We start from the raw sequence: 17,095 nt of genomic DNA, 5'->3' as shown, positions 1-17,095 counted from the left end.
CCTAGCACATCATAGGCACTTAATAAATATTTCTCATTTGAATGACTGGCTCACCCTGTTTAGTAAGTCAACCCAGGGCCTTGTCTTCCCATGTTGGTATGACCTGGAGCTGAGCTTGATATTTGAGAAATTCCTTGGGCCCTAGATCCATCTCCTTATGGTTAGAGTAAGGAAATCTTTTGAGTCCCTATTTTCTTCTTTTGTCTGTTCTATGAGCTCATGAAGGTCTGCTATCATTTTAATTTCTGATATAGAAATAATTCCAAATACACATATATATGTAATAATACAAATATGTAGCCAAATCAAGTATAGAAACTACATGTGTGTTCTTTATAAATTGGTTAAGATTTGTCCATCTAAATAAGACTCACTCGTTTTCCCTGGATCTATCAGTTATAACTATAAAAATGTTAATTATCAGAGCAACTCAGATTTTTTTCATCTTTGAAATAGGTATTTGGTGTTGGGGTTCCAAACCCATATCGATTGAGGCCATTCCTTGGGGCCAGAGTTCCTGTGAACAGCAGTTTCTCACCTATAATAAATATACACAATCCTCACAGTGAGCCTTTACAGGTGAGTTTATGATGGTGATTTTGAATGAGTTTCATTTTGGCAAAAACTAATGCTTAGTATGAAATCTCAGTCTGTTACAGTTTTCAAGACTGTTTAAAATAGTGGGGTTGAAAGGATGCATCACAGTGGTGGGGGCTTTCTTTTAGTGCAGCTTTCTGCGGTTGGAGTTTTGGATCACAGTAGTCCAGGTATTGAATTTTGGGGACCACTTCTAAAACTGTGTTTCCTCTGGTATTAGATTTTAACAGGTCTACATTTAATTTAGGAGTTTTCAGCTACACAAGGCCACTACTTTTCTAGTATGACATAAATTTTTTATAACACTGTTCATGCTTACTTTTGGTAATAAGTTTTTGGTGATGGCGGCCTGGAAATTGAAGTCCAAGGGAAGGGTAATATAGAATCATGATTAAAAGCAAACATATTTTTTTTATTTAAAAAGTCCACTCCTGATCTTACTCAGTCTGTTAGTACTGAGTGTTTTCAAGTTTGAAATCTTCTCACTAGTTCCTCGTATCTGGCACAGTGGGAATGGCTGATGTTCCTCCCTCATGTATTCCTAAGATCTCCACCTGCATCCTCAGTGACTTCCAACTACGTGACATTTGCTGCCACTTGTGTCATCTGGTTGGAAGGAGATGTGGATGCTTTCCAGAATAGTCCATAATATCCACACCCAGAGTTCTTTAGGACCAGTGCTGCAGGCCTTAACAGTAGTTTGAACATAGCCATTGGAGGGATAGCACAACATATTGTGGCGAACTGCAGAGCTTTCACAGCCAGAATGGTTCTTGTCATCCCAGAGGCGCTGGCAGAAATGTTCATAAACAGAAAGTGAGGAAGAGTATAGTGAGATTTTTAGAACATGAATTGTGAAATTAATGCTGAATTAGCAAGAAAGGGGTTTCTCCCCGACACTTAGCTAACATTTGGTGAGCATAGCTAACTCATAAGAATATTCTGCCCAAATTTTAATGATTTTTTAGCTAGATATCTTTGTTACAAAAGAAGAAAATGCCTTTCTGTCCTGTTTTTACAAGTGAAAAGTGTTTCCTCTTCATCATCAGTTGATCATTTATATCTTTTTGGCTAACTTTAGGTAATTGTGTATTTTCCCTGTTCTGACTAATTTTTAATGACAAATTATACAGAAATCTCATAAATTCCTGTTGCTTTCTTTCCTCGTTTTCAGTCAACTGATTTTTGTTGTTGTTGTTAATCTGGGCTTTTTCCAGTTACTACATTTTAATGAAGAATATATCCCACACTGGACTTGGCACCAGCACACAGGAGAGCGAATGGAAAAGCCAAAGCTGCCCTCTTAGAACCAGTACAGATTATTTATCTGGAAGGCACTTTAACCTCATGGTTCTGTGTTATACTGTGTCATTAGTCTTATTCTTAAATTTAAGAAAATACTGTAAATTTCTTAAATTCTTAAATTTAAGAAAATACGTAAATTGCATCTGATTTGATAAAGCACAAACATGAGTATGTTCTCACTGTGCAAAAAAAAAAAAGTTAACTCAAACATGTGAAACAAAAATCCTCTTGAGTTCCACTTTTTAATCCAGTGCTATCCAATAGAACTTTCTTCAATGATATATCTGTATCTGCCCTGTCCAGTATAGCAGCCACCAGCCACACGTGGCTAATGAGCAGTTGAATTTGTGGCTGGGGTGGCTGAGAAACTGAACATTTCATTTTATTTTATTTCAGTTAAATTTAAATAACCACATAGCTGATAACTGTTGTATTAGCACAGCTCTACTACCAAACCCCCCTTATAATGCATTTGCATATATATATATATGGACACAAAAATAAATATTCTTGTGCAGGTTTTTTTTATATAAATTATATATTCTCTTTTTTTCTGTATGTTGTTTAATTAGAATAAATATTACTGGACTTAAAGTCAGGAATATGTCGTGTTCCTAGTTTTAATGTGATCTTTCCTTTGAATTTTATAGTGTAGCCTTTTTCTGTCCCCATTTCCTTATTCCTTTCCCTACAATCAGTAGTCTACATTTTAATCTTCTGTTTCCACACATTGTTGTGCTTGTTTCCTTAATACCTTGGAAGAATAAACAAAATAGTATGTGATGTCTTCTGGTTTTTCAGCAAAGGTTCTACAGTCACTCCATCAGTTTAGATGGTATCACTATTAATACAACTGGGACTATAGGGGAACACTGTAATAAAACAGAAAGCAGGCAATAATACTCAAAGAAAATCTTAGCTTGTTAGTCTTTGCTAAATGTGTTATTTTAACAATATACACCAAAAACCTTGAAGTTTATACTAAAGTATTGCTGTTTTTCCTGTTTTGTCTTTTTTTTATGTATTCCTAAAGGACTTATGTGGTAAAACAAGTGAAGGTCTTCCACCCATTCTTTTACTTCACCCCAAATTTGTATTTAACTAAGAATATTCTTGGGGTGCCTGAATGGCTCAGCCAGTTAAGCCAGTTGATTTCAGCTCAGGTCACAATCTCAGGGTTGTGGGACCAAGCCCCACCAAGGACTCAGTGCGAAGTCCGTTTGTCTCTCTCCCTCCACTCCGTCCCCCACTTGCGTGCACTCACTCTCTCTATCCCTATCTCTATCTCTAAAATAAATAAATAAAATCTTTTAAAAAAAATTTTATATAAAAAATTAAGTATATTCTTTCTTTTTAAGAGGCTGGGTTACCTGCTCTTAAAGGAAAGTCTCCTGCCATATGACTCATTCTATCCCTAGGTATTTACCAAAAAGAAAAGAAAGCAGATGTTCACACAAAGACTTACAGAAATGCAGTGTTCATAGCAGCTTTATCTGTAATGACCAAAAACTGGAAGCAATCCAAATGTCCATCAGTAAGTGAATGGATCAAAAATTGTGGCATAACCATAACATAGAAAAGAACTGTTAATACATACAATAACATGATCAATCTCAAAATAATTACACTGAATAAAAGCAGCTAGGACAAGTGTGCATACTGTATGATTCCATTTATATAAAGCTCTAGAAAATCAAACTAATCTTGAATGGCAAGACGCAGCTCATTGGTTGGCTAGGGAGTGTGAGGGGGCAGAAAGAGACAGTTAGATTACAAAGGCCATGAAGAAAATTTGGAGGAAGGGTCTTAATTGCAGTGGTAACTCCACACCTATATATGTATGTCAGAATTTATCAAGTTGTGCATTTGAAATATGGGTAGTTTATTCGTACATCAGTTTTAGCTCAGCAAAATCATGAGTATAGGTACAAGCCACAGAGGTATTATTAACAGTTCCTGTGATTTTTGCTGCCAAGAGAAACTAAATACTGCCATACTGCATTAAAAATGTTAAATATATCCCAGAATGATGCATTTTTCACTATTTCACTATTATAGTAGTTGTTAGATCTGCTTAATCTTGATATAAATGTGTGACTGAAAAAAGCACTGTGTTGGGCACCTGGATAGCTCAGTTGGTTAAGTGACTACCTTCGGCTCAGGTTGTGATCCTGGAGTCCCAGAATCGAGTCCCACATTGGGCTCCCTGCTTGGTGGGAGTCTGCTTCTCCCTCTGACCCTTCCCCTTCTCATGCTCTCTCTCTCTTTCTCTCTTATTCTCTCTCTCTCTCTCTCTCAAATAAATAAATAAATAAAAATGTACCATGTTACTATAAGAAGTACAAAAATTGTATTTCCATAAAGTGTTTTTCCTTCGGAAAAAAATAAAAGGTGTTCTGTGGATGGATTTTCTTTAATCCAGTGTCTGATATAACTATACTCTAAATTTAATATTTGGAAGTTACTTTGTTTTAATAAAAAATAACCACCATTGGTCACACATATGAATCACTGACTCCAGTGATAAGACATGATACTTATCCTACTTTTATATCTGTAAATGTTTTTAAGTTGTTCTAAGACACAGGATGTCAGGCGTATTTCTGTTTAACAGCAAATCAGTTGCATTGAGAATGTGATTTTGAACTTAGCCATCACATGCTGTTTTGTCACAGGTTGTAGAAATGTACTCTAGTGGAGGAGATCTTCACCTAGAACTTCCAACGGGTCAACAAGGAGGTACCAGAAAACTGTGGGTGAGTGATGGTGTATTTTTCTCTCATGTGTAGTCACATGGAACCAATTATGTTCTTAAATACACCAGAAATTATATACCACATTTATCAGCTATATAAATGTGGGTGACTTTCCCTTAATTATATCTTAATTTTAAACTTACATCAGATATGTTTGAAAATTAGATGATACATGGAGAGAAAAGTATAAGTAGTAATTTTGGGGAAGAGCAATGAACAAAATTGGTGGAAGCTTTAACCCACTCTGTGAAAAGGAAGAGATTTCAACTATTCTTTCATAGAATTATATTGGTAATGTTGTCTCTGAATATAATCATTTATAATGTGCTTTATACCAAAAATTTAAAAAAAAAAAAACCTGTGGGAAAGATCCATTATATGTTTGAGGTAGAGACTTGAACATGCAGATTTATTGTTGATAGTAATGACATTTTCAGAGAGAATGTAGTTAAGCCCTCATGACAGTTTGGAACACTTTAAATTCTTAGGTGATTTACATCCACCTTTAATATACTGAATAGTTAATACTAGTTTGTGTCAATTCTAAGAGAACCACCTTTTCTTAGAGAATATTGGCAAATATTAGCCAAGTCAGTGAATATGTAGCAACTACCTTATTTGTACAGTTTCCTGTCCTCAGAGGGTTTTTCTTTAAATGTTATTTACCACACCTTAATCAAAGAGGGGAAAAGCACAGGAGGTGCAGTTCTTATACCGAGGGCACTCAGACCACTCATCATCCATAATTGGAGACAACAGACTTTACAGGTATGAGTAAGTTCATAATATCAAATTTATTTATTAATTGCTCTATTAAACACACCTAACCTCTTGTTCTGCCTTCTGACCAGTCTCATCCTAGGAAGAGATGCAGAGGGGACATTTTTAGAATGTTGACTTGAGCAATTAGAAATATTTTTTCAGGGATTTGGTTAACTCCTCCGATACAGGAACACATTAGCAGATAGAAATATGTAATGGGTGGTTCATGTATATCCTTTCACAAAAAATATTTTATCTTGAAATTATGTTAGTGTTTGAAAAGCCTTTGGGAGAAATAGTATTTAAAACAGTGCTTCAGAGAATTAACTATAAGCTATTCAACTTGTATTCTAATTCTAGATAGAACAACTAAGAATTTACTGTGAAATATAATTGGTAACCAAAAAACATCAGAGAATTGAGATTTCTCATTATTTAAGAACCGTGATCAGTGATAGCAGAGATGGCATAATGTTTTAAGACTCCCAGTGGCTACAAGAAAAGATAAAGTTATTCTTATTCCTACAAACCTAGAGTAAGAAAAGTCAGTTGTCCTTGACCTCACCCTCAGCCCATTTACAGTGTACATAAGAAAAGCCCAGAGACCAGTCAGCTCCCTAGAGATGGGGAAGTGGATGGTGCTTCTCTAGTGGCCCCAGGAGGGTTCCAATCACTTCTTTCCTACTTTGAGGCTAAAAAGTTAAGAGATTAGAGGTAAGTGAAGACCAGTAAATTCTATATCACAGGGATCTCCTCAAATATACCAAAAGGTGGGTGGAGAGAAATTCTGGTGGTCCCAAGGAAGCCAGATTGTTGTAAAACCAGGAAAAAATACATCTAAAAAAGAAATTTTTTTTCCTGATGAATCTTCCTTCTAGTGTATTTCTGAATGTTCTGTCGTTCAGGCCTGAAAATGTTTGCTATCTTACTTGCTAAGAGTCTTACTGAAAGCAGTTGGTGAACTACAATTGCCTGGGAAGCTTTGTTGTGTTTAGTTTTAAATGCAAGGACACTTTCATTTAAACAGTTCTCTAAGTTATTATTTAAAGAAATTTCTGTAGACTTCTGGAAAAGCATTTCCCTCCAATAGTGACATGTCTATTTGTAGAGAATTTTAGGAGTGAATTGTATACACAAACATCACGTTAAAGAATAAATGATTTATAGAATAATTCAATCTTTTAATGATAATTTTGCAACTGACCGTTTGTTTCCAGATGATTTTTTTCTTTGCTCAATTTTTTATATCATGCTTCGTCAATTCTAAGATGCACTTTTTTTTCACATTTAATGTTCTTCAAAATTGAAGTGTGTTACAACCCATGGAATATATTTAAGTGGCAATGTGGTTTTTTTTCTTAGTAGGCATATAAAATAATCATCTTTCAGTCATTCTCATCTTATTCACTAAACTGTGGTGGTTTTGGAACATTACAAAATCTGTGCTACATATGGTCTGTTAACTTGTCAGGAGATTCCTCCTTATGAAACCAAGGGAGTGATGAGAGCCAGCTTTTCATCCAGAGAAGCAGATAACCACACAGCCTTCATCAGAATAAAAACGAATGCTTCAGACAGCACAGAGTTTATCATTCTTCCTGTTGAGGTAGAAGTTACAACAGGTTAGTAGAAAACCGAAGGAGCTCCAAATGTGTTTGTTTTGTCTCTAGTACATCTTACTTTGGGCTAAGTAAAATCTAATGGTTTACTTTTCTCTTTTCCAAGCTCCTGGAATTTATTCCTCAACCGAAATGTTAGATTTTGGTACACTACGAACACAAGGTAAAGAAAAGAGACAGTATTTTTCTAAGTCTTTAAAAAAAAACTCTCTGTTCAGAACAGTGTTGAATGGCTGACTCTTCTTTAACTCCTTGGTAACTCAGAGTTACCTTTCAGTGAGTTACACGATCTCGTAGAAACCTACTGTTGGGAACTCTGAGCCCTCACGAGTTCATGCCCCATTCCTCTGAGGGACACCATTGCTTACCAGGTGGAAAAGCAAGGTCATGAGATAAGTGAAGTCTTCTAAACAGAACAGTGAGGCAGAAGTTATAGTTTCTGAGTTTTTAAATCTAGTTTGTCACATATTTAGTTATGCTGAATCTTTTTTTTAATAGTAAAATAGGGGCGCCTAGGTGGCTCAGTGGGTTAAGCCTCTGCCTCCAGCTCGGGTCATGATCTTAGGGTCCTGGGATTGAGCCCCGCATCAGGCTCTCTGCTCAGCGGGGAGCCTGCTTCCCCCTCTCTCTCTGCCTGCCTCTCTGTCTACTTATGATTCTCTCTCTCTCTCTGTCAAATAAATAAATAAAATCTTTTTAAAAATTTTTTTTTAATTTTTAAAAAATAATAATAATAAAATAAAAATAAACTATTTCTGGATTCTTAGAAGTAGATAATGCCATTTTATTCTTAATTTTATTAATATTTTATTATTAACATTAATTATTCAGTTATATTAACATAATGTTAAATTTGCCCCAGATGTTCAAAGAAAGTATTCGATTTCTAAAATTGAAATCACTCATGCTAAAGGATTTATTAAGAAAAAAATAGAAATAGTTATAATTTGGGATTTCTGTGGGTCATGTATAATTAGAATTTGGTTGTTTAGGATTAAAGACCCCTTTTTGAAAATTGGATTTGGTTTTAATGTGATAATTTCACATTGCACATTATTAATTTGCTTCCTTATGCTTTCCTGGAAAACTGAAAGATTAGTAATAATGACTAATTCCACTAAAAAATTGTGTTTTGGGGGCACCTGGGTGGCTCAGTGGGTTAAAGCCTCTGCCTTCAGCTCAGGTCATGATCCCAGGGTCCTGGGATTGAGCCCCGCATTGGGCTCTCTGCTCAGCAGGGAGCCTGCTTCCTCCTCTCTCTCTCTCTCTCTCTCTCTCTCTCTGCCTCTCTGCCTCTCTGCCTACTTGTGATCTCTGTCTGTCAAATAAATAAATAAAATCTTTTTTAAAAAAAAAATTATGTTTTGTTTTTCTGATTATTTAGGAGGGCATGGTTCTTATAATACACTGTATCCTTATGAGCTGGGTAGGATCACATTCTTTTTACTAATGTAATTGTAGTTCTTTTTCATATCCTAGAATAGGTTCAGTCTCATATCTAATAAGGTAAAAATTCTAGCTTGCTGTAAAGCACACATGTTAAAGAAATATTTCTTTTCTTCAATTTTAACAGATCTACCAAAAGTTTTAAACCTTCATTTATTAAATTCAGGAACAAAAGATGTACCAATAACAGTAAGTTTTTATCTATTTTTTCCAAATTTATATATTCTCTGCTTTTAAACTTAAGAGAAAGTTAAAATTAATTAAACTCCTCTTCTAAATGATTCTGTTTTATGGTGGCCTAGTGTAGTTGGGTTCTAAGTGTGATGTGAGAAACCTATTCTTCCTCTAACCACCTTTAAAGATGAGAAGGAAAGTAGATGATCTTCCCCAAGCCAAGTCTGAACCAAAGTCCCTGAGGTTCTTCTTTAGGTATCATTTAAGAAGCTTGTGGATTCTGATAAATCCTAGGATGTGTGCCGTGTGCAAAGAAAAACGGGTTATAATGATTCCATCAGGTTTAGCTGTTAGACATAAGGTATGGGTAAGTAAAGAGAGAGGGGTAGAAAGGGTTCATATGAGTTGGGAAATAATAGTAAAGCAAAGAGATATAGTAGGTAATGTGAGAATGCTGTTAGTATTTGTCCAAAGTATCCTTCTAACTGGCAACTACTACAGCATGCTAGATAGCAGACTACAAACCAGGGTCCTCTTTTCCCCTCACACATGCACATGAAACAAGTGAATTTTAGGCCTTACAGTGGAATTGGGGAGCCATTCCACGATTTTTGGGAAAAAAAGAGAGAGAGACCCAAATTTTGCGTTGGTCCACAACTTTACCTCCTGGTGAAGTCCTGAAGATACATATATAGGAAATAATGGAAAAAGAAAGTAGTACATTTTTATTATAATTTGTGCTAATGTCAGTAGCCTAAATCAGAGAATTCTGATAAAATGAGATACATCAAATGGGCATGAGACTTAGGGACCTTTGTCCATCCATGGCCAAACCCAGAGTTTTTAGCCAGCTGGTAGCATGGACCAAAGAGAGGAGAGTTTGCAAATCCTAAATGAGGGAGCAAGAGATGGTCATCCCAGGTAACCATATCTTAATGTGCAGTAACTGTGTTCATTGATCATAGTCCAGGCAGTGGCCTGCTGTCTGACCTAGTATTTTTTGCTGCTAAGTAGAAGAACTAGGGAGATGGGGTCTGGTAGGGAGCTTCCCCAACTCTACTCTGGGCTGAAACTGCCCCACTTGGAATTCCTGCCTGTCCACTGTTGGCAGGCTGAAAGAAACCTGTGGTCCAGTTGCCTGGGTCTGCTGTGATTCACACCTGTCCTTCTCAGGGGGTCCATACGGGTTGGGACCCCACCACAGATGACAAGGAACAGCTCTTTTGACCTGGCCACCCTGGTACCATTGAAACAAAACACAACAGTATGAACAGCAGCGTTATATCTCTTTGTTTTGTTATTTTTCTTTTTAAATAGCAGCTTTAGTGCAATATTTTTATATGCTTCTTTTAAAAAACTTTTTTTGATTCAGTTTTTGAAAAGATTACCATCAAAGTCTCTGTGGAATGAAACTATCACCATGTTCTCCAGTAATGACCTTTTACATAAGAAAATATTACAGTGAATATTTCTGTTGTATGATATCTTTGTAATTCCTATTTTAGCAATAATTAATTATGTTTTCCTAAATACGTAATGCTGATTGTTACTATATTGAGGGGTTAGGGACTCATTCTGTCTCTTTAACTATATTGACATTTTCAAAGTATATGGAAAAATGAGCAAAATAAGAACAGTGTAAATGTTTATAAAGATGTGAGTTATATGTGTGTTAATAAGAGCACCCTTTTGGACAAGGACCATTCTGTAATAATATACTTGTTTTCTTTGTTTGGTGTTAAAATACCTGTTGTCTTATAAAGGTAGCTGTGTTTTGTTATTGTTGTTTTCCAGTAGAATGAGTGGGGAAGTATTCTCTCCTCTTCTATTTTTGGGAAGAGTTTGGAAGACGTGGTGTTAACTCTTCTTAAATGTTTGGTAGAATTCACCAATGAAGTCCTGTAAGCCTGGGCTTCTCTTTGTGGGAAGTTTCAAAACTTAGTCTCTTTAGGCCTATTCAGATTGTCTGTTTCTTTTTGCCTCACTTTCAGTGGCTTTTGTCTTCCTAGAGATTTTTTTCACTGTGTCTCAAGTTTCTAATTGGTTGGTGTACCAGTGTTCATAGTATTCCCTTATGATTCTTTTGTCCCTGTGAAGTAGGTAGCAGTGTCCTGTTTTTCATTCTTGATTTAAGTAAATTAGTCTTCTCTGTATTTAAAGATGGTTTTGGTCAGTCTAGCTAAAGGTTTGTCACTTCTGTTGATCCTTTGAAAGAGGGCAGCTGGGTGGCTCCATCGGTTAAGCCTCTGCCTTCAGTAATGCATGATTCCACAGTCCTGGGATCATTGGGCTGCCTCCCTGGCAGGGAGTCTGTTGCTCTCTCTCTCTCTCTTTCTTTGTCAAGTAAGTAAATAAAATCTTTAAAAGAATTAATTTTTGGTTTTGTTAATTTTCTATTTTTGTCTGCCATTAAAACATCCTTTAGCTGATGGGTAAAGATGGTAGAGAGTAGGAGAACCCCTTTGTTCCCTTGACACCATTATCCTCACATTTGCAAACTAAAAAAAAAGAAATCTGTTAGAGTTCCCTCTCCAACCATGAACACACATACGTTTTAGGTTGTACTGGTCAGTGAAATGCAAAGGCCCTCTGTATCACTAAAATGTTAACATTTTGAAATCTTTCTTTACCCAGAATTATGATTGTTTTTGTTAAAAAATTTCTGAATTCGTTTATCTGGGTTTCCTCCATAATAGAATATAATTCCTTCTGCTAGATTTGTTTAGATTCTATTGGCTACAACCTACTTACCTTCTTTGAACTTTTTGATACTGATTTCTTCTTTAGCCCATTTGGCTACATAGAGCACATTTACTGTATCTGTGGTAGTATATCCACCACTCCCCCCAGCCCTTTCTCTCTGGGGTGAGCTCAAGTGCTTTCTCCACTGGGAAAGCCTCTCCTAGCACAACTTCCTGGCAACACACTGGAAGATCCCTCTTTTGCTGCAGACAGCAGCTCTTCACCTGTAGGGCAGACATTGACTGTCACTGATGGATCACCCTGCTGTTGCCTCAATTTAAGATGTCTGATAATTTTTATTTTTGTGTGTTCTCCATGCTGTTTGTCCATGGTTGGTTTCTTCTGTCTGTGGGACACCGTTGCACAGGGCAGGGTCGTTGTGAGAGCTTTCTTGTTGGGCACACTTGATGCCTGCAATCACTTCTCCAAATGTGAGGGTCTAGAGATTTGATGGGAAAATGACTTTACTTAGCCCAAGCAATTTTGTCCAACTTTTTACATACAGTGAACGGACCAAAACAAATGTCTTTTGGGACGCCTGGATGGCTCAGTCACCCAGGTGTCTGCCTTCAGCTCAGGTCATGATCCTTGGGTCCTGGGATAGAGCCCCGCATCAGACTCCATGCTCAGGGGGGAGTCTGCTTCTCCCACTGCCTGCTTCTCCCCTGCTTGTGCTCTCTCTAACAAATAAATAAAATCTTGTTTTTTAAATGCCTTTTCCAATAAATGTTTTCTTTAAAATGAAATTACCAATCATAAGACTATGAATGAAAAAATACCATAGTTAGGAAAGAGGAAATTCAGTTATAAAAGAGAAGGAAAGAGGCTCATGTTCCTCCTTTTTGTTAGAGAGTTTTAGGATACATTATAAGTCAACATTTTTGTTCTTACTATGGGTCAGGCACTATGTTAGGTTCTTCACATGGATTACCTTATTTAATACGTGGATTACCTTATTTAATACAACAGTCCTATAACATACACAGGTTCTAATTTTCCAAAGAAGATAGATGAATCAGAACTTTTTTTTTTTAAAGGTTTTATTTATTTATTTGACAGAGAGAAATCACAAGTAGACAGAGAGGCAGGCAGAGAGAGAGAGAGGGAAGCAGGCTCCCTGCTGAGCAGAGAGCCCGATGCGGGACTCGATCCCAGGACTCTGAGATCATGACCTGAGCTGAAGGCAGCGGCTTAACCCACTGAGCCACCCAGGCGCCCCAGAACTTTTTTTAAAGACTTCTTCAACCATAAAAACTCAAAAGTTACTTAAAAGTATATTAGTATATAATGACACCAATCAAGTCTTTGCAAATACATCATTTTAATTTCATATTTAGTATTTCTACTAAAATCCTATTGATCTATAATACCTGTCTGTATATCTGCATCTTTTGCTACCCGTGTATGTATTTTTTCTAATATCCACAGCCTAAATTCTGCCAGTGTTTTGGTAGTCTTGTCATATTTCCTCATTCATTCTTCCTTTATTCACCCAGTAAATATTTAATGAGCGTCAGCTATATGCCAGCTTCTGTGCTAAGTACTGAGAACACAGCAGTAAATCAAACAACCAAGGTTTCCACCCCTAATTGAGTTCACTTTTTAGCTGGGAGGCTGATGACCAGTATACAACATAATTGTAAATTGAACCAAGTTCTAACAAAAAAAGAAACAGAATGGCATGTAAGTAAGGGAGATGGTTTAGATAGGGTTGTCTCTGAGGAGCTGACATTTGAGTTAATAACTGAAGAGTAAGCAGTTGGCACCCATAAGAGAAGCTGGCAGATGAAAGTTCCCATTAAAGGGAAAAGCAAGTGCAAAAGCCTGAGGCGGGAACAGCTTTGGATGCCATGGGAAACAAGGAAGGGTTGAATGTATAAGGTGAGGGCCAGAGAGTTAATCATGGCTTTCTGAGCTTTGGGAAGTGTTTAGATTTTATTATAAGTGCAACAGCAAATTACAGAATTTTAAGCAAGGGAGTGACATCATCTGATTTGTAAAGATCATCATCTGTGTTGTAAAGGTCGTAGTAGCTACTTTGTGGAGAATGCACTACATAGAGTTAGGAGTCTGTTGCACTGGTCCACTTGAGATGGTGTTAGCTTAGACTGCTTACCTTATCGGCCAGGGGACAGGCCCATCTACCATGGAAACTGAGTTTTAAGAGAGCTTCCTAAGGTTTTTTTCCCCTTTCTGCATAGCATGCCAGACATAGAGACTCACACATTTTTAAAAGTGTCCCTGCCTCTGTTCATTTCACAAATATGTAACATCTTTTTTTTTCCCCAATTTATTTATTTTCAGAAAAACAGTATTCATTATTTTTTCACCACACCCAGTGCTCCATGCAAGCTGTGCCCTCTATAGTACCCACCACCTGGTACCCCAACCTCCCACCCCCCCGCCACTTCAAACCCCTCAGACTGTTTTTCAGAGTCCATAGTCTCTCATGGTTCACCTCCCCTTCCAATTTACCCAAATTCCCTACTCCTCTCTAACGCCCCTTGTCCTCCATGCTATTGGTTATGCTCCACAAATGAGTGAAACCATATGATAATTGACTCTCTCTGCTTGACTGATTTCACTCAGCATAATCTCTTCCAGTCCCGTCCATGTTGCTACAAAAGTTGGATATTCGTCCTTTCTGATGGAGGCATAATACTCCATAGTGTATATGGACCACATCTTCCTTATCCATTCATCCGTTGAAGGGCATCTTGGTTCTTTCCATAGTTTGGCGACTGTGGCCATTGCTGCTATAAACATTGGGGTACAGATGGCCCTTCTTTTCACGACATCTGTATCTTTGGGGTAAATACCCAGGAGTGCAATTGCAGGGTCATAGGGAAGCTCTATTTTTAATTTCTTGAGGAATCTCCACACTGTTTTCCAAAGAGGCTGCACCAACTTGCATTCCCACCAACAGTGTAAGAGGGTTCCCCTTTCTCCACATCCTCTCCAACACATGTTGTTTCCTGTTTTGTTAATTTTGGCCATTCTAACTGGTGTAAGGTGATATCTCAATGTGGTTTTCATTTGAATCTCCCTGAGGGCTAATGATGATGAGCATTTTTTCATGTGTCTGATAGCCATTTGTATTTCTTGATTGGAAAAGTACAGACAAAAGGTTGATATCCAGGATCTATAATGAACTCCTCAAACTCAACCTACACGAAACAGACAAACACATCAAAAAATGGGCAGAAGATATGAACAGACACTTCTCCAATCAAGAAATACAAATATGTAACATCTTAATCAGAAGCTGGAGGGTTTTTTAATTCCCCTTCAGGGAATTCAGTCTCTTCATCGTTCTAGATATGGGACCCCTAAAGCAAGTGTCTCAAAATAAAAGTTTCTTACCTGCAATTGGACAAGATACCTGGTTCAAGCCTACCTGACATTGATGGTGTATAATGCAACTCTGAGAATATCATTTTCCTCAACACTTAAAAAACATTAGTGTGGACTAAATGATGGAATAAATTTGCATGAGACATCTTAAGAGGAATATTTGCATAAAGTTTCCTTACTGATAATGTATAAGAAACAGGGATGTATTTTTCAGTTTTACCACTGTCAACTTGATGTGAGCTTTAGTGAATTTGTGTAGCTACTAAAAATACAATTGTTACATTCTGAAAGGTTTTTTTCCTTACTTGCTCAAATGTTTTTGTGAGTAGTTTTAGAGTGTCCTGGACCTTTGAATCTTACTTGAGAGCTACTGAGCTTTAATTGGGTATGAATATCATGAGAAAAGGCTAGAACTATATTTAGAACATGTGCAAGCTGCCTTTCCTGGGAATCTTGCCATAGTTTTTCCACTTCTCAATGATCTTTAGTAAGCAGCAGTTAGTGACTGATACTAAAACAGATTGTTAGTGTAAATATACTTAATACAAGTTAATGATTATGTATTATTTTTCCTTTAAAGCCACCAGAATGAGCCAACTATTTAAGTGTTTCATTTGTTTGACCGTGTTTTTGTTTCCTTGGAAAATGAATTTTAACTGGTTTGGGGTTGAGTGTTTGTTTTTTATTTTTAATGATAATAAGTGAACAGATCATTCATATAAAACACAAATCAATTAAATACTATTGCTATAATATATATACGTATATATTATATATGTAATAATATTGAATATAAAAATTTTCCTCTGGTAAGGAAAATCTTAAAGTAATGTTTCATGTGAGAAAAACATTTTTCATCAAGTATTCTAAGATCTTACTTCTTACAGTGACTATATATTTTTAATTTAAATTTAATTTAATTAACATATATTGTAATTAGTTTCAGGGGTAGAATTTAGTGTTTCATCAGTTGCATATAACACCCAGTGCTCATTACATCAAGTGCCCTCCTTAATGCCCATCACCCAGTTACCCTATTCCCCAACCCACCTCTGCTCCAGCAGCTCTCAGTTTGTTTCTTACAGTTAAGAGCCTCTTGTGGTTTGCCTCCCTTTCTGTTTTTATCTTATTTTATTTTCCTTTCCTTCCCCTATGTTCATCTGTTTTGTTTCTTAAATTCCACATATGAGTGAAAGCATATGGTATTTGTCTTTCTCTCACTGACTTACTTTGCTTAGCATGATACCCTCTGGTTCCATCCACATCATTGCAAATGGCAAGATTTCATTTATTTTTAATGGCTGAGTAATATTCCATTGTATATACATGCAACCTCTTTATTTATTCATCTGTTAGTGGACATCTGGGCTCTTTCCATATTTTGGCTATTGTGAACATTGCTACTATAAACACTGGGGTTCAGATGCGCCTTCGAATCACTATGTTTGTATCCTTTGGGGTAAATAGCTAGTATTTGGGGTAAATAGTGCAGTTCCTGGGTCGTAGGGAAGCTTTGCTTTTAACTTTTTGAGGAACCTCCATACTGTTTCCCAGAGTGGCCGCACCAGTTTGCATTCCCACCAACAACTTAGAGTGACTATATTTTAATAAATATCATTGCTTAGCTATTTCTGGTTTGTGCAGGCTGATAACACTCAAAAAGTGTTGTGGTTGTTCCTACTGAACTGCCACCTTAGGCATGTTTGAAAATGGTCAAGATTTCATTGCTGCTCTCTCGCGTTCAGTAGAGCATGTAGCAGTCCTCTGCAAACTACAGAGCTTTATCTGATCATCTCTCTAACAAATCTCGACCTCAGGAGAAAAGTGGCTCATTTGAAAAAAGAACAAAATGAATAGAATCACAAAACTTTGTAGATAGATGGAATCTGAAAAATTACCTAATCCAATCCTGGTGTTTTTACAAGCAGGAAAAATAAGGCCCAGAGTAGATGGGCAGCTTACTCAAACGGACACTTCTACTTAAATAGTTAATTTCTTCATTGTGCATAAACCCATCACTATGGGACTGTCACATATACTTCTGTACTGCTTTCCATTCTTTTGGAAGAAGTACTAGTGTAGTATAGTATTTGAGACCTTTCCATTTTATAGTTTATCTCACAGGTCAAACTGCATTGTTTTATTCTTTAAAAATAACACACACATGCACACACAGCCTTCAGGGAAGGAAGGGATTTATATTTTAAATGATTGCTACTAGCAGCAAGCTTATTGATAATAAATATATCAATATGAACAAATCCACTTGCAGCTCCAATTAGAGATTCAAAAACAACAAATGAGAAATTCAGAAGAAAGATAAACTACTGAGAGAGCCTG

The 17,095-nt window shown here is 36.7% G+C and overlaps 1 protein-coding gene across 1 annotated transcript in view; it reads left to right on the top strand.

Annotated features, from left to right (window-relative positions):
- TMEM131 (transmembrane protein 131) overlaps positions 1-17,095 on the top strand; it is a 217,029-nt gene that overhangs the window by 139,593 nt on the left and 60,341 nt on the right. Inside the window, exons 7-11 of the mRNA XM_044263853.1 lie at positions 457-579; positions 4,578-4,658; positions 6,892-7,042; positions 7,146-7,202; positions 8,613-8,674. Of these exons, the coding sequence (XP_044119788.1) occupies positions 457-579; positions 4,578-4,658; positions 6,892-7,042; positions 7,146-7,202; positions 8,613-8,674 (474 nt within the window). The remainder of the gene's footprint in view (positions 1-456; positions 580-4,577; positions 4,659-6,891; positions 7,043-7,145; positions 7,203-8,612; positions 8,675-17,095) is intronic.

The sequence above is a fragment of the Neovison vison genome, chromosome 8, assembly GCF_020171115.1.
Source record: "Neovison vison isolate M4711 chromosome 8, ASM_NN_V1, whole genome shotgun sequence".
In the NCBI taxonomy this organism is placed as follows: domain Eukaryota; kingdom Metazoa; phylum Chordata; class Mammalia; order Carnivora; family Mustelidae; genus Neogale; species Neogale vison.
This window is presented reverse-complemented; position numbering and strand designations above follow the sequence as displayed.